This window comes from Pleurodeles waltl, chromosome 12, assembly GCF_031143425.1.
Source record: "Pleurodeles waltl isolate 20211129_DDA chromosome 12, aPleWal1.hap1.20221129, whole genome shotgun sequence".
NCBI classification, from domain to species: domain Eukaryota; kingdom Metazoa; phylum Chordata; class Amphibia; order Caudata; family Salamandridae; genus Pleurodeles; species Pleurodeles waltl.
The window spans coordinates 553,809,529-553,835,704 of NC_090451.1; the positions used below are offsets into that span (position 1 = coordinate 553,809,529).

Genomic DNA, 26,176 nt, shown 5'->3' on the forward strand with positions numbered 1-26,176 from the left:
CACAAAAAGGGTAACGTAAACCTCCCAAATAATTATAGGCCAATTAGTCTCATAGACAACCTCCAAAAGATATTTGCCAAACAACTTCTAGGTAGATTTACTAATTGGGCCACGGACCAACAGATCCTCTCTCCACTTCAAGCAGGGTTTTGATCTAGGATTAGTACAGTGGACTAGGTCTTTAGGCTGGCCGTGCTGTATTGGAAATATACAGCTCTTGCAAAACAGCCGTTATATATCGCCTTTGTTGACTTGAGATCAGCCTTCGATCTTGTTCCAAGGGAGAAGCTATGGGAGGTGTTATACAGAATAGGGACCCCAGCTAATATAATCCAACTTTTGAAGAGACTGCATAAAGACACCTATGCGCAAGTGAGGTGGGGTAACTCTGGTGAACTAACAGACAAAATCACTACAAACAGAGGAGTTCGCCAGGGTTGTGTGCTGGCACCGTTTTTATTTTCTATTTTTATCAACAAGGTGGTACAGGTTTTAATGGCATGCCAGAATGATGCACCAACCCTGTGCGCTCAGAAAATCCCAATTCTTCTGTTTGCAGATGATTCCCTCCTTATTTCCAAATCACCAATGGGCCTACAAATTCTTATTAATAGATTTAATCCTTCTGCCACGAGTTCGGCCTAGAGCTGAACCACAAGAAAACTAAGCTAATGGCACTCCGTTTTGGAGCGCGGAAGAAATGTACTATCAGTCTGGAAGGCGAACTCTTGGATAAGGTCAGCTCTATCGATTATTTGGGCGTGAGGATTTCTGATAATTTGCACTGGGCAGATCAGGTTAACAAAAGTGCTGCCCGCTTGCAACATGACGCAGCATCCATCCTCCATTTTTTCTAGGTACAACAACAAAAACTGTCTCCCCGGCAATAAAGATCTATATTGCCAGAGCACAAGGCGCCGCTGTCTATGGAGCAGAGGTCTGGGGCTTCTTCGATTGCAATAGGTTAACTATTGGAGAGAATAACTTTGCAAGGGCTTTATGTGCTTGCCCTCTTAGTACTTCGCTGATTCCATTGTTTTTAGATCTGGGCCTGAGACGGATAGCAGACCTAATTATTTTAAGACCACTCCTATATTGGGTTAGGCTATGGACTGTACCTGAATTAGGTGTTTACAAGTCTTCTCTTTTAGACCTGTTAAAATGCCCCAATTCCACTTCTATTCCTTGGGTAAAACATGTTTCCAAATGGTTTAACAACTTAGGCCTTGGAGACTTTTGGGAAAAACCACATAAACTTGAGAAAGTTCATTCTAAAGTGTTGAAACAAGTATATTGGTCCTATGTATGGAACAATTACATTATTCATAGATCCCATGGTTGTCTAACAAATCTTTTTTTAGACTTTAAATGGTATCCGCAATTTTAACTGTATTTAGACACTATACCAGATATCTTAGGCAAAAGTTTATATGCCAGATTTCGTTTCGGGTCGTTGCCATTGAAGTCTTTGATGTGCAGATGGGGTACAAAAACAGTATCTGATAAATGTCCTGTATGCGGCACAACATCTGAAACAGTTGAACATTTTATGTTTTTCTGTCCCGCATATTCTTCTCCCAGGTCAAAGTGGATTTGTATCATGTGCCGGGAACTGGGGATTAGAGACTGCGCTTCTGCTTTGAGGGTCTTAAAAAGTCATCATTCTAAGGCCTCAATACAAGCCGTTAGCAAGTATTTGCTAGCAGCATGGCGTATACAAAACTTTGCTATTAGCAATGAGCTTTGAACTTGAGTCAATAAGATTTTTACTGTGTATTTCTGTATGGGTTTTATTGAATCATATTTTATACTTTTCTGATTTTATATTTCTCTATTTATTATTGTACGTTACTTTGATGATCTATTCGATCGAATAAAGCTTGTGTTAAACTAATGTTAAACAAGAGACAACCATGTACTGTGGGACGAAAGCGATATCTGTGCTGCTGTCTGCAGAGAAGCAGGAGGCAGAAGCGGCGCTAGACAAAATGATTATTTGCAACATTTGGAAAAGATTCTGCAAATGTCTCTTGGATCCTCTTTCTTAAGGCACCTACATACTTTACAAAACTGAAATCCCTTCTGCTTTAGTGTTCCGAGGAGTCCCAGGCCACTGCCAGTGACTGGTGTTGTGTGGCTGTCTGTGTGTCTTTCCTGGTCCCTGAGCCAGGAGAGGAGGGAAGTGAATACGGAGAAAAGTGGGAGGAGCGGAGGGATGGAGGCACGAAAAGGAGGTGGAGTTGAAGTGGACTCCAGAGGGTAGAGCAAGGTGGGAGCTGAAGCTTTGTATTTGGAAAATTGGCACATCTGTGAGGAAGTTGCGTGGTGCAATGATAAAAACAAAATCCAGATTTGGTTGAAAGCGTGACTCGTGATGACCTGCGCTCACTTGCCAACCAAGCAAAACTATTTGCATCAAAACTTTTCCTGCTTAAAACTAAGAATACAAATGCAAACAGGCTTGTAAAACTATGCACACTGGAGTTGCGTCAATACGAGTTGTAAACTGTAAGTCGAGGGAGGCGTTTACGAGCCACCATCCCCTCTGGCTGCCTCTAAGGTGTTGTGTGCACTGAGCCTGTCTGCGGATGTGGGTGTTGTTTGCTGCTTCCTTACCCAAGATATTTATGTTGTGCGCAGCCACCTTCCTGTGCTCCTCTTGCCGGATCTGCTCCTTTGAAGACATGCTAGGCTGGGGCTGCCTCCTAATGCACTGCATCTTGCCGGGATAAGGTGTTCCGAGGAGCCCCGGGCCGCTGCCACTGACCGGTTGTGTGTGGCTGTTTGTGTCAGTCCCTGTCCAGAGCCAGGGGAGGAGGGAAGTGAAAACAGAGAAAAATGGGAGGAGCAGAGAGACAGAGGCAGGAAAAGGAGGTGGAGTTGAAGTGGACTCCAGAAAGAAGAATAAGGTGGGAGCTGAAGCTTTGTTTTTTAAAAGAAGGCACATCCGTGAGGAAGGTGGGTGGTGCAGTGTTGAAGGGGTGAGCAAGAAGGGGGGCGGAAGCAGGGGGGAGAGAAGGTAGAGAAAGCCTGGTATAATAAACAAGCCTTTATGACCTCAAAAAATACCAGAGAGTTAAAAGATACAAGAGAGCGCACCTGAACTCACTGACTAGCATCCCCGTCGCAGCAGTTCTGATCGGGGCACAACAGCTGGTCTTTTCCATCTTGGGAAGAGGTGGAAGAGACAAATATTGCAATAAAACTCAAGCAGCTACGGCCTGAAGCACCCACAGTGCAACAGGAACAACAAAGACATCATAAAGCAGTCCCTCAAACCAAAGGATCAAGCATAACTATACTGTACTTAGTCCCTGCTCCGTGGGTGGAACAAAATAGAAAAGGAGGGACAAAGAGGCACCACTGACCACATGCAAGCAAGGCTTTTTAAAGGGCATTGAAACAAGCAAATCAGAAGCATGGGGATGGATTTAAGCCCACAGAGATTTATACTAAAGTATACTTCTGGTCGAATGCTTACGCTTGACATAAAAATAAAAACTTCGCACAGTTTGGTCACAGACAGCTACACAGTGAAGGCCCACGGATGTCAGTTTCACTTTACAGATAATGTTTATTCGTTTTAAGGAAATATAATTAATAAGAAATAATATTGTAGAAGTTCATTAACATATTTTCAAATATATGGACCATTGTTGTAAATCATAAGCATTTTAAACCCCTGTGGGTAATTCATAAATTCCTCCCAAGTTTCCCAATTTAATTCTTCCAAGTATGATGCTTTATATTTGTTTCTGAATCTTTTTAATACACTACAGAAGAACACATTTTTAAATCTTTTATCAAATTTAAGATTCAACACAAATTCTATTAACTTTGGACATTCCTACATTTTGCATTGATGTCTAACAAGGTTAGTTGGGCTATTCTAAGTGACATATTCTTTTTTTTCAAAATTGGCTTTTGAATCCTTATATTTCAAGGTGTGAATGCAATGCAAATGCAATGGTTGCGTGTCTTATTTCAGAATCATTTTTGTTGGAGGTATTTATTTCAGTGCTCTACTTCACCCATCATTATTTCTGATTTTTATCTTTAACATTGTCAAAAATTGACTTTGGATGCTTTAATTCACCGACCCCTCAGCATCCCTAAACAACATCCTTTTTCCTTTAAAATGTCTCCTTTAGTTTTCAAATTATTTGTATTTCCCTAAAATCATCTCCCCTTAAAATTGGTTTTCCATGATTTGGTTTACTCCATTCTGTTTTCTCAGTTTTTCCACGAATTCACATAAATCACTGATAAAGGGCAACATGCTACATGAATTATCACGTAAGTTGTTCTTTTTCTCTTACTTCTTTTATTTACTTGCCATAACAATTAAATTGCTGGGTAGCTTGACTCACAATTGTGTATCCAGAATCACCCCTGCAATATATCTCTGCAATAATTTACAAGTTTGTATGATAATTCATTTAACCCGTAATTAAAATGGTAGTTACTTTACACTGACTAATTAAGTCCTAGTGGAACCAAATTGTTACTTAAATATATTGTATGTAATATTACCTCCGGTTGCATCTTAGGAATTAAAAAAAAACACATTTTCTCAGATTCTTGTTCATTCACAATTTGGTCATCATAGTATAATCGTTAGTGTTGGAAAATGGCTCTCCATGAAGGGTCAGCCCAAACGTTTTGCTTTCCTCCTCCTCTTTTTTGGACCTCATTTTTGTTCCAAATTTTGGACACTTTACCACTGCTAACCTGTGCTAAAGTGCATGCGCCTTCTCCCTAAAACATGATAACATTGGCTCATACCCAATTGGAATATTTAATTTACTTGTAAATCCCTAGTAAAGTGCACTAGATATGCCCAGGGCCTGTAAGTTAAATGCTACTAGTGGGCCTGCAGCACTGATTATGCCACCTACATAAGTAGCCCCTTAACCATGTCTCAGGCCTGCCATTGCAAGGCCTGTGTGTGCCGTTTCACTGCCACTTTGACTTGGCATTTAAAAGTAATTGCCAAGCTTTAAACTCCCCTTTTACTACATATGTCACCCATAAGGTAGGCCATAGGCAACCCATAGAGTAGGGTGCTATGTAAGTAAAAGGCAGGTCATTTACTTATGTGTTTTACATGTCCTGGTATTGAAAAACTCACAGATTTGTTTCTCACTACTGTGAGGCCTGCTCCTCTCAAAGGCCAGTGCTAGAACTGCCCTTATATACTTTTAAGTGATAGATTCTGATCTGAAAGGAGTTTCCCTGTCATGTTTAGTATGGCCAGAATGGTAATGGAAAATCCTACTTACTGGTGAAGTTGGATTTAATATTTCAATTTTAGAAATGCCACTTTTAGAAAGTGGGCATTTATCTACACTTACTGCCTTCTGTGCCTTACATCCTGTCTCTAATCCACATCGGGTCTAGTCTGTGTTGGTTGACAGCCCCCTTTGTGCATTCCACCCAGAGAGTCATAAAGACAGGGCACTCAGTTACATCTGCATTCATTTACATACTGAATGGGTCTCCCAGGGCAAGAAGGGTGGAGGGGCTCTCTCTTGCACTTCAAAAGCCAGTGGCCTGCCCTTACACAAAGGGCTCATAATGCTCCACAGGGACCAAGGCAGACAGGGCTGGGTTGAAAAGGGAACCTGTGCCCTTCAAAACCACTCTTTGAAGTTTCCCCCACTTCAAAGGCATTTGGGGGTATACATACTGGGTCTTTGACCCCACTAAATCTGACATTTCTGGACCTACACCTGGACTCTGTCAGAGGGACTGCCTGGCTGCCCAAAGGACTCATCTGGACTGCTTTGCTGAGAAGGACTGTTGTCCTTCCTGTTGCCCTGGTGCCTGCTGGCCCGTAACTCTGCTGGAAGGACACTGCCTCCCCCACAAATGCTCTCTAGGGGCTTGGGTTGAGCTTGCCTCCTGTTCTGCAGTCTCAGGGCCACAAAGACTTCACCAAAGAGAAGAAAATCCCTGTGCATTGGAAAATCGATGCAACGCCTGTAGAAATTGACAGAGCTGAAAAATCACTGCATTGCTTACAGGATCAACGCAGTGCCTGCTCCTTCTTACCAGCGTGTAGGAAAGTGTCCTCTTTGTAGGTATGGTTACCCCCATTTTCTGCCTGTTGTCAGTGTGTTTGACTGTGTTCACTGTGATCCTGCTAACCAGGACCCCACTGATTAAGCTCTCCCCCTTCTAACTTGGTAACTGTACCTTTTTCTTCCCACAGTTGGCATACTGGTCCCCCTATGTAGGTCACCAGTATATGGTAGCAAGGTACCCAGGGCATTAGGGGACCAGGGGATCCATATGGGCTGCATCAATTATTCTGCCACCCATAGGTAGCCCATGCAAAGGGTTCTGCAGTCCTGCCAAACGAAGAATCTCTTGTTGTATTTGTTCGACTTCTTCTCCTCTGGTGACCTCATTGTCTTCTATGCCTGACACTCGCTCCCCCAACGAGGTAAGATCGGCATGCAACTCACGCATATCGTGAGAGAGATCCTTCCGCAGATCCTGGAGATCTGTTTTCAGGGAATTGAACAGGGAGGTAAGAAATCCTCTCATAACTGGCGCCGTTTCATTGTCCTCCGCATCTCCTTTGTCTGTGATCACCTGTGATTGTGTGGGAGCGTTGGCGTGTTTGCTCTGCGCTGGTGTGGATCTGGTCAGCAGCTCCCGGACTGACTGATCCTTTTTAGATTTGGAGGAGGCCATTGTCTGCTTCTGCTTGCAGAGGGTCTCGGCGCAAACCCCCTGGGGGAGGCATCCCCCTTCCGCCTCGCCCCATGGGCAGGTCACCACCGCGGGCCGGACGCTGCGACCAATTGGCTGCTCTGCGCCGTGCCGTACTCCGGGTCACCCCGCATGCGGCCAAAAAGTATGCTCAGGAGGGGCGCGCCCCGGCCCGCACCGCGCCCCTCCGCCTGTGGCGCCTGTCTGCAGCGGGGTTCCCCGGTGGCCCTTGCTCAGGGTCTCCTTCCTAGCTGGTATGGCTCGGGGCTGGGGCTGGTGCCCTGCGTTGTAACCGCCAGTCCCAGATCAGGCCACCACATCCCTCTCCCCTTTCGGCCTGATCCGTGCCGCTGTTCGTGTGTCCCGGTTCAGGGCCCGCTCACCTCACACTGGCGCTGCAGGGCCCGTGCCCCCTCACTTCTCCGTCTGGGCACCCCGGTGCCCCCTTCCGCCCGTCGATGCTCCACCCGGGCACGCCCAGGACCAGGCCCTCGCTAGCCGGCGCTTCCCGGGCCTCCTCACCAGCCCGGCTGGAATCAGCTCCTCTGCTGGCCGTGCCCCTGAGCTGTGTTGCTCCCTCCTGGCACCCCCCTCTGTGATAGTGCTCTGATGCGCCTGGGGGCGGCCAGGGAGGGAGTCTCTGGCCCGCTATGCTGTGTTTTCGGGCCTGGGTGACGGAGAACTCAGCAACGCGTCGGTTCACGCCACATCTTAGCCACACCCCCTGAGAGCACTTTATTACTTTGAGTACTTTAATCCGTATTTTGATTCTCTTTTTGATGAAACAATATTAATACAAAAATCCAATAAGTAGAACTGGAGATATTGATTTTTTGAAGGTTTTAGATAAAAAATAGCACTAAGAAGTGCAAAGCGTTTAAACGGGTCATCTGGGCACGCTGAGCCTGGACAAAGTCAAGAGTTCAGGCTAACTGCATTGGTGCATTGGAACAATAGTACCTTGATCCAAAACTTCAAAGCGTTGCATGGGTTCGGGGAAATGATGCGTTGGTCTTACTCAGGGAGTCGAGGTGATGCATCGGTTCAACTCACACAGCAGAGGCGATGCGCCGGTTCTTCTCACATTGCAGAGGCAATGTGTTGGTTCCCAAGATGCAGCGAGGCTAAGTCTTGATGTATTGTAGCGGAGGCTGCCGTCACCTGGGAGGGAAGGACTTTGTGCCGGGAAAAGCATTGCACAGCAGCAGTTCCAGAGCGATGCATCGGTCCCAGGATGCGGGGGTGCAGCAGATAGGTGAAGCTGCTGCGTTGGTTCCAATCCACACGTCGGTTCTGCACCATGCAACACTGGTGATGCAGCAGTTCTGCTCTCGCAGTAGAAGATGTTGGTTCTGCTAGAGCAGAGCCCCTTAGGCCCACTTCCAAGGCTCCAAGCCTCGGGTGACATGACTTAGCAGGACAGACTCACGAAAGGCAGAGTCTATATGCAGAAGGAGGGTGCTTGGAAGTCTTTTCTGATCCCGAGACTTCAAATGAGGAGGCCAGCCTGCTAGTCCTTAGAGTCACTCTGGGTTTCTAGCATTGCAGGTCCAGTCCTTCTCACCCATGCAAGAGGGCAGCAGAACAGCACAGCAAGGCAGGAGTCAGCAAAGCATTAGTCCAGCAAAGTGGCAGTCCTTCAGCAGCACAGCAGTTCTTTCCAGGAGAGTCGTCACAGGTCGAGACGTGTACTGAAGTTGGGGCTTCAGAGGTCCAGTACTTATACCCAGGTTAGCCTTTGAAGTGCAGGAGACATCAAGACAGGCCTTTGAAGTTCACAGAGATCCTGTCTTTTCTGCTACGGCACCAGACTCGCTATAGGAGGTTATGCAGCCCTTTGTGTGGGGACAGGACCCGACCTATTCAGGTGGAAGTGAGGCAATGCCCAGCTCCTCCTTCACATTCTGCCCAGGGTGGCCCATCAAGGCACAACAGGTCACATCTAAGCTCCCATTGTGTGTGGCTGTCTAGGAGGACTACACAAAGCCAAGATGCTACTCCACCCCAGACACGTGAGCAGAGGCAGGCAGCAGGCACCAAATGGCTAAAGTAAGAACTTTCTAAAAGTGGCATTTTCAGAATTGCAGTTTAAAATCCAACCTTACCATAAGTTGTGATTTTGCATTGTGATTCCAGAGACACCAGACTTTAATAGTCTGTTCCTTTCAGATTGTGAATCACAACAATAAAATGTAATAAGGTAATCCCTCTTATTGGAGGGATGGACCTTGTAATAGTGAAAAGCATCTTTGGGAGTTTTTCATTACCAGAGCATGTGAAAACTTAAAAGTACATTTCCTACATTTGAAACACATTTCACCCTGGGCTGTGGGTTAACCAGAGCCTACCTAAGGTGACATGTTAAAAAAAGAAAGGTTTAGGCCTGGCAAAAGTTTTTTTTTTGCCAGGTTGATGCAGCAGTGTAAAACTGCACATACAAGCTCTGCAGTGGCAGGCCTGAGACACAGTTAAGGGTGACTTAACTGGGCAGCACAATAAGTGCTGCAGGGCCACTAGTAGCATTTAATTTATAGGCCACACAATACCACTTTACTAGGGACTTATAAGTAAATGAAATATGCAGAATGGGGATGAACTAATATTACTGCGTTTTAAGGGAGAGCACAAGCAATTCAGCACTGGTTAGCAGTGGTAAAGTGCACATAATCCTAAAGCCAGCAAAAACAAGGTCAGAAAAAGTGGGGAAGGAAGGCAAAAGGTTTGGGGTTGACCTTGAGAAGGGGCCATTTCAAAGAGTGACTTAGAAGTATTAAAAATAAAAATGTAGGCCTGGCAAAATATGTATTTTTCTAGGTGGAAATTGTAGTTTGAAACTGCCCCACAGGCTGCAGTGGCAGGCTTGAGACATGTTTTAAAAGCTCCTTAAGTAGGTGGCATGACGAGTGCTGCAGCCCGCTAATGTACAGGCCCTGGATAGATTTAGTATTATTTACTTGGGCCTTATAAGCAAATTAAAAGTGCCAATTAGATGTAGGGCAGTTTTACTGTATTTTAGGGAGAAAGCATAAGCACTTTGCCTCTAGTTAGCATAGGTAAAGTGCACCCAGTCCTAGTCCCAACAAAGCTAATTCAACAAAAATATAGGTAAAGCCAAAATGTCTGGGGGAATACAGCACCAAGGATGTCAGGTCTAACACCAAACCTGTGGAAAACATGGGTCATTATTTAAGTTCTGTCACACTACATTTCTTAAAGCTAGGGCTACGTGTAAATTGACTAGGCCCGAGGAATATTTTCTGGAAGATTTGGATGAAAAATGAAGAGAATGAGAGGAGGTCAAGGAGAGGAGAATAGGAGGGTTGTGAGAAGGAGGAGGAAGAGATGAAGGAAGCAGGAATATATCCAAAGTTAAATTTGGCATCTCTGTCTCAGGGAAACATTTTGTTTTATGAGACGAAAGGAATAGGTTAAGAACACTCTGGTAGGGGGCTAGAGTGAATGTGTACTAAGATAAGAGTAGTGGCTGACCGAATATTTCCAGGGAAGTATACTGTTATTCTTGGAGTTTCTCATGTGTGTGGGAAGAATGCTTACTTTTAACGTCGAGTAAACTGGATTGGCAGTTGCTATTTAGTTTGAGTGTTTGCTATAGTGTATAATGTAGATGAAGTAGATGATAACGGGACAGTGACTAATGAGGGATCTGTATGTTGTGCTTCACAAATAGTAGGCAATATTTTTAGTGCTATGATTCCTTCCTTGGCTATAGTTATGAACAATTTGAATTTCAGAAAGATGTCTACTTCAGTAGATTGACTCACTACTAATACTGCTGGTATTTTAACTAATATTAACAATGAACTTATGGAAAGAAGGGCAATGATTTTGCAGAAAAGGCTTGCTTTACATATCTTACTAGAGAAAGAGGGTGGAGTCTTTCACATGCTATGTGTCCAGCATTGCTATACTTGCATACCAGACACAAGTAAAGAGATTAACACATTTGCGACTAACATGACTAGTGTTTCTAGAGAATTGAAGGATAGTGATCAGACAGATGCCTGCGAAGCAAAAGAAAAGGGAATTTCTGAGATTGTGCAGTGCCTTAGTAATATTGCTGTGGAAAGTAGGTAAGCCATTGACAATAATACCAATCCTTATAATTTGTGTCACATGCCTATTTATTTTTGTGAGGGAGATAAAAATGATTACTGCAAGGCGGGGGGTCCAGATGCAATGGAGAAAAGCAACTGCCTGAATCGAAGGGGAAGAAAAGGAAACAAGCAGAAGTGGAGTTGGACAAGTTGCAGAGCAGCCTGTAAGACACAACAAATGATCTAGAGGAATCAAAGGCCCAAGCTGTCAAAGTCAACAACTGTTATGTAAAAAGGAATTTTAAAGATAAATTTGAGTGTAAAGTGTGGTGACTACCCAGAGTCACCAGAAGCAGGGATTTGAAGACAATCTCTAAATAATTAGATGTTTGTGTTTATATGGAAATTAATATGTACTCACACAATTGCATTTACTGTGTGTTATTCACGTTTAGATTAACCATAGCTAGCTTAGGCCTGGATTTTTAAATGGCTAACTTTTGGGTGCCATTTTGGTTCATGCCACGTCTTTCTTTTTTCTAGAAGCTGAAGCTGACTTCGTTTATAAATTTGATATATCTTTGTTTACTGTTCTTATGTGAAATGTTTTCTTTTACATGATCCTTTTAGAATGTACTAACAAGCTAGTTCAGTGCACTTGCAGAGCACAGTTTGGTCCAATGTATCTTATTTTGTTGCAGATCACTGTAAGTTTTGTTTGGGACACCTTTATTGCAAGAGTCATTCATTGGGTTCTTTCTGCTGGTCTTGGAATAGAGCATCATTTTTGCAGTTTTGTGGCAGACTAAGCATTTTGACATAGGGTAAATAATGAATTTGGCTTTTTGGATGTTTACTTTTAGAGTGTAGCAGTAGATTTGGGGTTTTCTTTTAGGATTTTCTCATCAATGTGCTCTTTTCAGCCTTTTCTTTATCCAAATGTTCTTAACATCACTCCACGACAAATTTCAAATTGAGATCTTTGTTTTTTTAGAGTGTCAGCATAACTCTTCAGTTCACACTCTGTTCCTTGCCAAATTATATAAATATCAATTTTGTAGCAACCTTAAAATGTATGATGTCTGAGTAGATGATTCAGTTCTTCGCATCATGCTCACTTCCTTCAGACCCATGAACACGTTCGCATAGGAGGGAATGAAAATGGCAGCCACTGCTGCTGCTTGTTTCTGAACATATGATATTTGGCTGAATCTAAATGCATTTTCGTTAAGTGTAAAGCATGTAATCTGCAGTTTAGTATTGACTGAACCATGTAATATGCTGATACCTTTTTCAAGAAGGGAGGCTATTATTTCAAAACCATCATAATGTCTTATAGTAGTACACACATTCTTACTTCTAAACTAACTATAAATTGTAGCTTTTGTCGCTGACAGAGAATGGAAGTGTTTCCCCCAGTGGATTCAAAAACATGTCTGTGTAATCTGAGAAGTTCAATTAGGGATCCCTTGCTTGATATCATAGGCTTTCCTATTGATAGATTCGTTTTTGCGGATTTTAGGGGCTAGGTAAAAGAAAAATCAATATTTTAATTTGTCAATTTGAGCTCTTTCTTATCCGGAAGCTCTTGGTATTTCAATTAACTTTGGAGTTCTTTAGTTGTGTTAATATTGAAAAAGTCGATGTCGATGTGTCCAAAAGTCCACGTGTAACAACAAAATCACGTCTCTGTTAGCGAATTCACCGTTCACAAACTCTCCATCAACCCCGATTCCAAAGTACGCGGTCAGACAGGCTCTTAGACCTAGGCCTGAGGTTACTGATTGACAGGTCGGGGAGCACATAGCCACCAAACAAATGCGCGAACGGGAAACTCAAGATCGGTCCCACAGATATGCCTGCAACACCACAGTAGTCCAGGAGATTTGCCCCAATTAAGCATACATAGCCAGAGGGTCAGTGGATTCCCAAACACCATAAAGTCAGATGTCACATGTAGTTAGGAACACTCAGCCAATTGGAGCACAGTAACACACCACAATCACTCGATCTTTAAGCTGGATGCTGAACACGTTATTTACTGGGCCGCATTTTATGATTCCAAGACAACTGCTCACATTCTTTACCCTAAAAGGAATGCTGTAAATTGTTTTATGGTACTCAGAGAAATGTATAAAACACCGCTCAGAGGAATTGTACGTTGAGACACTCCTCAGACCCCGGTTCTGTATCTGTTCTCGCTGCCATAATATTTAATTAAACAAACTGTTTCTGCTTTGCCAAATCCATCTTGTCTTTCGTTTTTTCAAGGTAAATTCACATCCAAGCAACATTTTGGTGAACCGGATAGAAGCCGATTGGTTCCTCAGATCCGACTCTGAACAAAGGAAGGGGACTCTGCCCGGACGGACTCACATGTGCACAACAAGGAAAGGTGAGCAGACTCTGCAATTGATTGGAAGTTCTGCTGAATCTGCAGGGCAGAGGTCAGTCCTGAAGCCACCGTCAAAAAGGTAAGAGACTACATCAGACCCTTAGTCCCAGCATTTGGCGTACGGCAAACTACAAAGAAGCGTACCCCCGGAAGTCACCTTTTTTGATTGTCAGCACACTAGGGAAGGTGAATGTTGTTTGAATTGTTTAAATATTGTTTGCTGCTTGTCACCTGGGTATGACTCAGATGGTACGCCTAGGCCCTTGGTTTGATATAGGGCTTGCATCTCAATTTTGCGAGGTGTCTACTTCTTGGACCGCCCTGGCCCTGGGTGTACTATAGGACTGAGGCCTCACTGGTTGGACCGCTGGGCGTGACACAGATGGTACGCATAGGCCCTGAGTGTTGTGTAGGGTGCTCACCTCAATCCTATTTTTAGTCTGAAAGGGTTTCTGAGTGCTACCAGTTTCTTAACACTGTTGGCATCTGAAAGATGCGAGTGGTGTTGTTCGCTTGGACCCCTGGGTGTGATACAGGGTGTGATTCAGACATTATAGAAGAAAAAGATTGGGTTCCAGGAGATTAAGTGTAGTTTGTGTTTGGTCAAGAAGGGCCTATGGTTGTCGAGTTATCCTCTAGCCGATATTGACAAGACTATGGGGCTCACTTAGTCCAGTGTACTGCGCAGAGCTTCCCCTGGTCACAGGATAGTATGCACTAGGAGCGGCCTAAGGTATTTTTGACAAAGTCATCACTTTTTTTTTGTGTTTTGTCAATTTGTCTTTGTTCCAGTTGGAAATGATGTCTCTTTGATATTGTGGCACTGGTAAATTAATGCAACCGTGTTTTGTCTTGAGTATTGTATTTTGTCAATGACTTGATGTGAAGGCATTGCTAATTCTCCCAAGTTGCTATTTGGTACCAAAGTAAGTTTGCTATTTTGATGCCAAATTTCATGGAGTTTGAATTAACAATTGCACTTTCTTCTAGGTTGTGACCCTTAATATGTTTTGTTATTTGTGTTTGTGAAATGTTCATGTTAATGCATCTGTAAATAACGCTGAGCTCATAGTAAGTAGCTAGAACTAGCAACAACTTGTATGTATTTCACCTCAAAAGAATTCAACTTAAGATCCCCTAAAACCAGAAATGCTAGAAGTGTATCTGTCCCCTAAAAAAACACTGCCCAAGATTATCATTGAAATACCATTAAAGCACATGCAACCAGGTTCCCCACACAGGCTAAAAAACTTAACACGTTTTGCCACAAATTGTACACACACACTAAGGGACATGTGTTTTCCTGGCCAAAAGAAGGATCATTTGACACTAACATAATAGAACACATGAGGACACACATACAGACCAAATATGTAGGGTAAAAGAAGGACAAGAGAAGCACTACTAAAATTATGGGCCATCTTCGAGGAGGCCTAGATTGATAATCCTTTCCTGCAATCAGCAAGCAGGACGTCTGCACTTCCCCTGCATAATGCAGAAATGCAGGTGCCTCTCCCTGATGCCCACTATCCCCTCATTGGGTTATACCAATACGCTGGTCGAGGGAGCTGAAAGTGCTCCTACCGATGAACAAACAGTTGGATCTAGTCATGACAGTCACCATAAACCAGCGCTAGGTTATCCTGATATTCGACCCCTCCGTCCGTTGCTTGCTGCCCCAAAACAAAAGTGTATAGCTCAGAAAGAAGGAGGTAATCTAGGTGGAAAGGCATGAACTAAAGAGGAGAGAAAGCTTGCACCCTGGAAGCACAACGAGAAAGTAGAGCAGCGCACCCTCCACAGGAGGAGAGCAGGGGTAGGTACAGAACTGGTATAGAGCCCTGTTTGAGGAAGAGTCAGAGGTAGAATTAGAGGAGAGACTTTTGGCTGGGGTCTGATCCTTACCAGACCATCAACATAGGAGAGGGGCTGACCAGGAAATAAACGACCAAGGTAGCCTGGTGCAAACTCATCTTAGACGCAGGAGAAACAAGATGGCACCTTTGTGTGTGCATGAGGAGAGCAGAAACAAAGATGTCTGCTGCTTCTCCTGAAAGCATAGGACATGACAAATTAATTCCAAGAGAGATAGTGGCCTGAGAGGAAGGCGAGATCTTTACGGGACCATTTTGTCACCTGCTAGCCCTCTGGACCGCGGAAAGTGACCAGTATGATAGATCCTGGCCAGAGGAGCGATCCTTCGAACCAGAGGACATAGCTGTTGCAAAAAACTGCATCCAGCATGGAGGGGGAGATCCCAAGTGGAACGTCCCCTACTTGCAGGATTGTCTAAGAAGATGTGAATGTTAGGTTGGGAAAAACCCAGTAGAGCTACCCAAATCCTACATATGCCTGCTATTGCAGAAGGGCACATCAGGGACCCTCTATGTGCCATGGGCTCAGATGGATAAAGAAGTGCTAAGGACCAAGTTGCCACCGTTGTTGGATGGGGCGGTAAAATGGATCTCATGCTTTGAGAGGAAAACAGTGAGAATAAACCTAGCGATAGGCGACGTCAAAAGTCTGCTAAGTAGTCTTATTGATGAACAAACTAACACAGTGTTCACCCGAGCCCGCATCTTAGCAGTCATGCTGACAAACACCGAGCATGCCAGTGCCACATTCAATTCGCACAAGCACACAATATGGACGGCCCTGAGGGAAATGTTCCCTTACTGCACAGATGTAGGAAGGTTAATGGCAGAAACAATGAAACCTGGGGAGACCATAAACGATTTTTTGGACAGGATGAGAGAACAATGGGAACAAGAGACAGGACAGCTATGGACAATGTGGGTCCCTAGCTCGCATTCTTTTACAATATCCTCACAAAGGGGCTGCCCAGTGAAATACAAACAGATGGACAGTGTAGTAGGGCTAGACACCAAGCCCTGGCGGGAGATACAAGCTCACATATTACACTGTCACAAAAAGAAACAAGAAAAGCACAGGGAAAGATAGGAGCAAGCCCAGAGAGCCACCGCATAAGTTGGTCCAACACAAATTGAAAAAGATCACCCTCTCACCAGTTCTGAAGGGAGGTCCACTGCAAAAACACCAGAGGGTTTCAACCTAGCTATGACAGAAACCAGGGAGGTTAGCAGCAGCCAGACCTTATAGAATGCCACTATTGCCACAGAATTGGTCACATGACTGACAGATGTCAGCTGAAGGTATATAAAAAAACAGAGGTCGCTGAGCCATAACATCCAGCCGTCCCAGTCCATTCCCATCATTTGGGCAAACTCCGAGTTCTTGGCCTTTCACCAGACTCTCCATGCAGCAATATTTTTGCCTCCTCCCTTCTCTCAAAGTTTTCTAAGTAACAGCTGGAAACTGCAGGTCCAAATATCCTGGGAAAAATGTGGCCCGAGGGAGAAGTGGGTGCTGGGGAAAGAGTCTGAAAAGATCCATCAAAGCTCCACGCAGAATAGAACGCAGAAAAATGCTCACCGCCATATCAGGGCTAGCATATAAGGCAAGACCATACTCACTACACCCCATTTGGAGGGAACAATAATCCCAATCTCGGACACCACAATATTAGAGGCACATGGGGGCAACAGAACAAACCCGCCCACCCACTCCAGCTCACGACATTTGAAATAACAGATCAAATGAGGATCTAGAGAAGCACTCAACGTCTAATGAAAAGAAGCCCAAAGCTAGCCCAGAAGAAGCCTCCATAAAAAAGGTGTAGTCAAGACACCTGCCACCACTAGGGAGAGTCGCTTTGCACACCACATGCCAGGAATAGAGGGGTATACACCTGACCTCAGGGCACGTTGCAATCACCAAACAACATTTCAGTTGTGACACACCTTCCCTTTATACATTGACCTGTGCATGTATAGGTCAAAAGACACTGCTTGCACCAATGACATCCCATGCACACACTAGGATACTGGAGGGCTAGCGGCACCCACAGAGCACTAGTTAAAAACTGAAATTACCCACATGCTCAAGAGATTACCCCTTTAAGAATTGCTTTACTGCTGTACACCTAGTCCGGCACGGAGAGGGGGAAGGTCCAACAACCCATAAAATTAATATGTCCATGAACAATAACCAGTTTTTCAAAACAGGTACCCCAAGTGGGGCCACCCCAAAGAAAAGCACAGGAGCCAATAAAGAAATAATTGGCGATGATGCATGCAAGAATGCAATGTTTTTTTAAATAACAAACCAAACCTAGCTCTTACCCAACAAGTCTGCAATCGATCTGCCAAGCACCACCTTTTACAGCGGACCATCACTTTTTCAGCAGCCACAGCAATCATCCAAACAGGATCAAGAGCTACAAACTGCCCCAAAAACTTTCCACATCAATACTCCCAACAGGATCCAAAACTATGTACTGCTCAGAGAACTTTTTTCAAACTGTTACTAAGAAACTCCCATCACCAGAAGACTACAGACATCTCTCTTGGATTCATCTCAGGACCCACAATTTTCTCTAAGGTATGTGTTTTTGTACATTTATGTACCCTCTGTTTATTATGGGTACTGCCGCATCTGTCAATTTCTAAAGAACGGCCTAGTCAAGAGGAGTCCATTCAGAAATTGTCACTGCTCTTGCGTAGAGACCTCTCCCATGTCACCTACAGTTACACCGTACCTAACACTAGCATTCCACATGCACTACACAGAGCCCTTTTATACAACACATGGTATCAGCACATGACTGCTGTGGTTTCCATTACATCAATCAGATCATGTTACAATCTGTTCGTTGATACCACATGCAGTAAACGCAGACAGTCTTTACTTGTCCCAACGGGTAGCCCCTAAAAAGCTAAATGCCTTCTCCACCTATACTTATGTAGGATTGGGGCCAAGATACAACCGAGAAAAGTAGAACTGCATAGAGTAGTGGTGATTCTGACCCCGATACAAGACCAATCCTACAGCACTGTACCTTCTCACTGAGCTTAGCAAAATCCAAACTGAGCTAGATAGGATGCGCAGGAGGGGCACCATAGGGGAGGATACTATTTGGCCCAAAGACTTTCCACAAAAGCGATTCTTTGAGGTAGAAAAAACCACCAAACCAATGCACAAACATGTCCGCTCCCACTTCCATCTGTGGTCCCAGGGTGGCCCTTAGTGTACCTGGGGCTGTCCTCATTAACAACAAGTAGAGCCCAGACATGGAGTTTCAGTGTAGGGCCTTCCACCTTGATGATACGAAGGGAAATGAGTCTGGATGAGGGAGGGTTGAATAACAGCATAGATACTACATATCAGGAAATCTGGCATACAGAGATAGATAGTTATACATGGATAGAAGGGAAAGGGCAACCCCTAATTGTATGGCGTCTCACACTGTATTTTTTATGTTTCAGAGGCAAAGGAACACTTCGGCTGGGTACGAATAAAAACTGTGGCACAATCCTGCAAATTCTAGACATGCAATGGGCACCTCCACCCTGATGGACACTTCCAGGCAATGTGGCGAGTTTGCCTACACCCAGCTCGTCCCCGGGTCGCGTGGCCTCTGCTCTCTCTCCACCATACACACCACCCTGGTTTTTCCCGTAGAAAATCTGTCAGAGGTGTACCAACACCCACTATGAAAGAAAACAACTCTGTTGCATCCGGCTCAAGAGAAAAAGTACTGCTGATTATTTTGGCTCGGCTCAGTACAAGGACATCCCAGAAGAATTCAGACTGTTCTCTGACGCACAGGTATCAGCGGGAGAGTCCTTACCCTTCACCGTGCAGATATAAGCAAACGTCCTCTGGTTACAAATAACTACGTAGGAAATACTCAAGATGATGAACAGCACTGAGCTCAGCCTTATTGCAATCAAGGAAGAACTGTGAGCCATCCGCCTCGTGGTGGTGCAACATCGATATGTGTTGGAGTTGATGACCACAATTGAGGGTGGGGTGTGTACAAAGATCGGTGCGTTCTGCTGCACGTTCATACCAGGCAATAACATAGACAATGGGACTCTGACTCTTGACATCCAAGCAGTGCACCGATTACAAAAAGACATGCATGAAGAAGGAGGTGCCCCATGGCAGGAGTGGTTCACAAACCTTTTCTCATAGCTACCCCAGTGGCTAATCAGTCTGTGTACGTAATTGTTGCTTGTTTTCATAATATTATTGTCTTTGTGTGGTTTCCTGCAAGTGGGGGCTTCCTGCTGTAAAAATGCAGTCCTCAAATTGGATGGAATGCAAGTAACTAGGGAAGTAATAGCAAAATGGAAGAACATGTCCACAATAATGTGACTGGTATTAGTATGGGTTAGATGGTGTAGTTTAAAATTCAACTAGAGGGGTGAATGTTAGTATTGAAAAAGTTGATGTCAATGTATACAATGATACGTCCACATATAACAAGGAAATCACATTTCTATTAGCAAATTCACCCGTCATGAACTCTCCATCAAGCCCAACTCCAAAGTACCTGGTCATTCAGGCTCTGAGACCTAGGCCTGAGTTTACTGACTGACAGGTCACAAGGGGCAGCACATAGCCAGAAAACAAACACACAAACAGCAATCTCAGGAGCAGTCCCACAGATAGCCCAGCAAAACCACAATGGTCCAGGAGATTGGTCCTAATTAAGCGCACATGGCCAAAGATGTGCAGGCATTCCCAAACACCATAAATTCAGATGCCATGTGTAATTAGGAACACCCAGCCAATCAGAACACAGCAAGTACAGTAACACATTGCAAATCATGCGCCCCTCTGGCTGGACATCTGGACACGTTATCGACTGGCCCACATTGTGTCCATGCAGGGTTGAGGCCCACCTGCATTTGTTATCAGGACCTTTATTTATGACTCCAAGACAATAGTGTGCACATTCTTTACCCTAAAAGGAATGTTGTAATTGTTTTATAGTACTCAGAGAAATGTATAAAACAGAGCTCAGAACAATTGTACCCTGAGACAGTCCTCAGACCCTGGTTCTGTAACTGTTCTCCCAGCAGTAATGTTTAATCAAATGAACTGTTCCTGCTTTGCCAAACACCTCTTGTCTTTTGTCTTTTCAATTTAAGTTCACATTCAAGCAACAGTTGGGTAATTTCTTTTTATTGCATGTTTTGTAATTCAGTTGTGCCTATATTAAGTAGTATTTGGTTTTTGCTATCACCGTCGTTTCATCTTTGACTGCCTTTTTAAGGTTTTGCTTGCACTGTGCTTGTGATTAAATTTCGCCTGCATAGCTCTTGTGAAATTCCTTGTAATAAAAAAAAAAAGTGAAAAGGGACTTACTGCCCGCCCCTACTTTACTGTTTGCTGGTCTGCTTGTCACTCTGTTTTCCTAGCTTTTTATTGGGTGTAGCGTCTCATTTCCTGTTGGATTCTGAATTCCTTTTGTGTGTTTTTCTTTTTGGTGGAGTCTGGACCAAGAACACCATCCTTTTTAATTTTTCATCCACTTTTCATGGATATCCTTTTTACTTTGTCTTGAAGCTCGTATGTTGACTGCATGTTACTTGTACAGCTGCATTGTTTTCACTATTTTGATTCTTTATAAAAAATGTATTTTGATACTTTTTATCATTCAGCTTCTTTGGTGACTGCAACTCTGCTTTTTTTTAAACACATCTTTTGTGGGGTTTTTTCTTCTTGTGTACGGACTTCAATTTTATTTCTCGCTCACACTCGCTGACTTTCTTATTTGGATTAGTTAGAATATTAAGCATATTTGGTGTCTGCATATAGAGCACATTTTTGTAGCTACAAAGGGAGTTGTGTAACTGTTAGACTGCATACAGACTTCGACCTCCCTCTCAGGAATTTTTAATCTGGATTACTTTCAATATCAAGCCTCTTTGGTGTCTGCATGTAGAGCACATTGTAACATTACAAAGAGTTTGCATGTAACTGTTACGTAGCTCACACAACTCAGGTTTGATTCTTATCAGTTGCCTTTTTAATTACTTCTTAATTTTGAATACCACGATTTATCAATAGAAAGTGCATGACATTTTGTTTCTTTATATACACAGTGTGTATATATATATATATATATATATATATATATATATATATATATATATATATATATATATATATATGTTCCTACTTGGGTTTTGGGTGTAACGTACTTTGTCTCTTAATAAAAAATGCTTTAGTTATTTTCTCTCTCTATGATGCTCTTTTTCGTAACATTTCAATTACATTCATTTGTATAAAGACCATTTGATTGTTTGAAAGCAGACCTGGAAATGTGGTGTTCCAAACAATTTGAAATGGAAAGACTTATCTTTTCTTTTACTCCTTGTAAAAATAACTGCCAGCTGGTGTATTGATTTTATACATCTACTGTGTCTCAATGCATTCGCAAGGAGACTTCCAGTAGGAAAAATACATATTTTAGACATTTACCATTGTGCAACGTGTCAGTTGTGATTGTACCCCCTTACTTCTATGTAGAACAAATCTTTCTTTTCTTACACATTTAGAAATAAAGGTGTGCTATTTCAACTGACACAGTGCAGATGTTAAATGCCTAAATATTTATCTTTTTCTAATGCATTGAGAAGCAGTAGTTGTATGAAATCATTAAAGCAGCTGGTAGGTGTGTTTAAAATGGATAAGACATCAAATAAAGCATCCTGTTTTTTAATTGTTTGGCACATCACGTTTCCATGCCTGCTTTCAAACAATGAAATTGTCTTTATGAAAAGAAACATATTTGAAATGTTATAAAAGAGAACATTATAAAGAGATGTAATAACAAAAGCATTTTTAGGTTGAGCATGAAAGCGCTCTGACGTGCTGTAATCTATCTGTGAGCTTTTAACCATGGCCACCGCATGACCATCACTGTCACTCGTTCATGGGCTTGCCTTTCAAAAATCTTTGTCATCATTGGTAGATGCTTTACGTTTGTCCCTCTTTGGGGCAGTGTTGTTACCGCCTTGGCCATCGACCCTGTTACATGGATAATTGCACTTTTGCCGATACGTTTGGCTGTGAGCGAACTTCTTTTTCCTTTTGTGTCTCTCCTTTGCTCTCATGGCAGAAGTGGTGCTTTGGATTGGCTTGCTTATGTCAACCCTTTTACTTTTCATTTTCAACTTATGTGGCAAGAAAAGTCCAGTTGGGAATTTACAACGCGAATAGTTCTAAGTCGAGCATGCGCGAGATTGTATGCATTGCAAATGCTTGTTTATTGAGATACAAAGTACGTTACACCCAAAACCCAACTACAATCATCAGGGTTGTATCATTTAATAAAATATCTACTTGTCCATGGGACAGGTTGATTCATAAATCTACTTGTCCTGTAAAAAAAATACTGCTTCTCTCTTTGGTGCCATCTAGTACGGGGACAAATTATGGAAGCAATTTCATTATATAAGAGCTCTGATAATAGCCTCTCTGATTAGGCCTAGGCTGATACTATAGTAGGGCATGAATACTAGCAGTTTCCTTGTTTTGCAGCCTCTCTGCAGATCTTCATATTGGGGCTGGAGGTAGTGGTAAGCAAGAGTTCCAGAGTCTGAATGTTCTTTTGAGACTGTGCAAACCTTCTAACTTGCATGTTTTAAGGTATTCCCCAGCTCTTCTCTAATAATTTACCGACACTGAGAAAGGTTAGAAATGTACTCCTTGACATGGGTCAGTAGAAAAACTTCTCCCAGGGTTGGGAGAAAAGTGGTTAAAGGGAAAGTGAACTTGTAAACGTTCAACAGATTTTCTCATGAGCAAACCTACATCTGCATATTTGCTTGTGCTAAAATGCTAAAAAGTTCACAAATACTTTCAAAGAGTACGAGTTCCCGGTCTACTACTGTAAATACTTGTGAATTAATGAACTAATGCAAAGACCCTCACGTGTGACAACTTCTGTGCTAGACTATTCCTTGTCACATTACATTACAATGATCACAATCTGCTCTTTCACAAAGAGCATATCGGCGCACAAAGAAGTTTTGTTTTGTGTCGGTAACTTCTGTGTCAATGTGTGCTTCTGGCGACCCAAAAATATTTTTGCTAATACTTGTCACAATGGTGAGGGCCCAGCAGCTCCCACAACAATAAAAGTTTACAAAAGCCATGAACAAACAAGACACACATTTACAAAACCAAAAAACTGACCACCAGTATCAGAGTTATTGGCTTTGCCAGTGCTTGTTTATATTCATGTTTTCCATAAACTTGTTGAACTAGTTACACTGACGTTCCATTATGAATATTCTTTTAAAAATACTAGCATGCATCAACACATTTTATTAAATAATGCTTCAAAGAAATGGTGCCTATAATTTCACAGTAGTTTAGCTAAGTTTTTTTTCCTAGTTGCATTTTTTTGTCAACATTTTATTTTGAAAGCAAAAAATCCTCAATCTTGCTTAAAAGCTTATGCAAATATGTGCATTTAATCAAAGAGTATTCTGGGAGCATTATACGTTGCCTCATATTTTTAAACTTTACAAATATGTGTACACATTTTTTAGGGGAACCACTGTCAGTAGTGCATTTAGAGCTTACAACATTTATTTAAAACGCTCATCCTACCAGTCTGCACTGGTTCAGGGACCTCCAGTCCCTGTTCTGGCACAAAAGTGGACAATGGAAAGGGGAGTGACTATTCCCCTGTCCATCACCACCCCAGGGGTGGTGCCCAGAGCTCCTCCAGGTGGCCACTTGATTCAGCCATCTTTAATCCAAGGTGGGCAGAGGCCTCTGGGAGCATCTGAGTGGCCTGGTCAGGCAGGTGATATCAGAGCCCCCTCCTGATAGGTAGTCATCTGGCTAGGTGACCAAGCCCCTTTCCAGGGCTATTTAGGGTCTCCCTCTTGGGTGGGTCCTCAGATTCGACGTGCAAGACTCAAGCAGGATTCATCAGAAATGTTTACTTCGATTTCTGCCCACTGGAACCGCAACTGGACTCCACAGGAAACTACAATCTGCACCTACAGCGAAGACTCTGCTCTGCAACATTGTTTCTCCAGCTCCGAACAACAACTGTAACATTTCCCTGGCTGTGCATCCTCTGAGGGCTGCAAGTCTTCAGCCTGCCCCAACAAGCAAGAAGGAATCTCCCTTGGAGTGAAGCAGTCATTCCCCTTCATCTGCAGGCACCAACTGCAACGACAACTGGCTGCGTTGATCTCCTCTCCTCCAGAGCTGTGTGGATCCTGCATCATGGGTGGTGGTCTGGAGTGGTCCCCACGGTCGTCTCTACCAGATTTCCAACTTGGGAGACGGTAAGGCCCTGCCTCTCCATGCAGGAAGTACTCCCATGCACCGCATCTCTTGCAGCTACTAAGGCTTGTTGACATCACCTCCAAGGGATCTTCAGGCTCCCTGTAGCCCCACCACCCAGCACTCTTTCCTGCGATGCACAGCCCTCTGTGATTCTCCTGCGACGTGCAACTCCTTTCTAGGTGTGCTGCATGGGCCTCACTGCGACTCCTGTGCTTGCTGCCTGTGGGTCATCTGTGGGGGCTGCCTCCTCTTCTTCTGACTCTCCTGGTCTCTGAGGGTGACCCGGGACTCCCTTCCGTGGGTTTAGTCCCCCTGGACCTTGCTGGTCCCCAGCAGCTGCACTTTTCTTCATTCGTGACATTTACCTTTGCCAAGGCTTGTTGGTGGTTTTCCCACACCACAGACCGACTGTAATTTTTCATCCAGCGTGGGAAGTTGACTGGCATCACTCAGGATCTCTTCCGCTGCTCCAGGGCTGCATTGCTGACCGTCTTCGCATCACCATCGACCAGATCCTGCATCCACAGACGGGTGGCTAGTGGCTCCTGCCACCACCGGACACTCCAAAGTGAACTGCACTTGGTCCCCTTCTTTTCCAGGTCTTCCTCTTCTAGGACCCACCTTTAGTTTCTTGCAGTCTTGTTTGGGTCTTGCAATATCCTTCTCTGAAGTCCTTCTGGTGGGTTTGGGGAAAACCAGTCACTTACCTCTTTTCTCCTGTTCGCTGGGGGGCACTCTGGTACTTACCCTGTGGGATTCCTAGTTCCCTCAGCTCACCTGTACCGATTCCACTTCCTTGGGTGGGGGCTCAACTTACGCATTTCACTTTCTTAGTATATGGTTTGATCCCCCGCCAGGCTTTCAGTATTGTCTATTGCTTTCACTTTATTCTGTTGCATTCTATGCTAATTCCTGACTGCTACTGTGCATATAATAGTTTACCTTACTTAACTCCAGTAGGGGTATTGCCTATATAGTATTTTAGTATTTGTGTCACTAAAATAAAGTACCTTTATTCTTGTAACACTGTGTGGTTCTTTAATGTGTGTAAGTGCTGTGTGACTACAGTGGTATTGCATAAGCTTTGCACGTCTCCTAGATAGGTCTTGGCTGCTCATCCACAGCTACCTTTAGAGTGCCTGGCTTCCTAGACACTGCCTACACCTCCCTAATAGAGGATTCCTGTACCTGGTATAAGGTGATAATACCATAGGTACTCACCACACACCAGGCCAGCTTCCTACTTATATATATGAACTGCAGTTTAGAAAATTATGTTGTGTCTGAAGTAGCCCACAGTCATTTTGTATTTAATTGGATAGACTTGGAATAATGGCCCTAATGGTCTGTTTTGTAAATTCCAGTCGTAAATGCACACCAGACATTTACGCCTGGCTTTGCCAAATGCTTATTCGGTCTTACTTTTGAGACAGTGCATGTTGTCTGATTGCAAAACATATATTGTTGATTTACTAAGAACCTACAGTGGACTTAGAGCCTGCCCCTTGCTTATGCTTAGTTGGCTTGTCACTCATTTGCTTGCTTCTTATTTGTTGGCTTGCCTTCCTCTTCTTGCGTTTGTTTGTTACTCCTTTGGCGTTTAGCCTTTTCACAATCCTTTTGACTGTGTCCTGTCATTGCCGACTTGAAAGGAACTACTTTTTTGTTATTGGTTAAGTACTCCATGACAATGCATGTTTTTTCTAGCTCCTTCCCTGGTGTGCTACCCTCATACTCCGTGTTACTGTCTCCTACATGTGCCACCTGCTCTCTTTCTATTGTGCTTTTCCCCTACCGCCGCACTCGATGCTCTCTCTTG

The 26,176-nt window shown here is 43.6% G+C and overlaps 1 protein-coding gene across 5 annotated transcripts in view; it reads left to right on the plus strand.

Moving 5' to 3' along the window:
• Positions 1–26,176, plus strand: part of LOC138268194 (zinc finger protein 271-like) — an 82,590-nt gene that overhangs the window by 18,562 nt on the left and 37,852 nt on the right. The window contains exon 2 of one of the 5 annotated variants that reach the window (XM_069217618.1): positions 13,047–13,170. The exons of 3 other annotated variants lie outside the window; for them this stretch is intronic. In XM_069217618.1, the coding sequence (XP_069073719.1) occupies positions 13,152–13,170 (19 nt within the window). In that variant the 5' untranslated portion in view covers positions 13,047–13,151. Of the gene's footprint in view, positions 1–13,046; positions 13,250–26,176 lie in introns of those variants that run through there. One more of the 5 variants, XM_069217620.1, reaches the window with a different exon arrangement.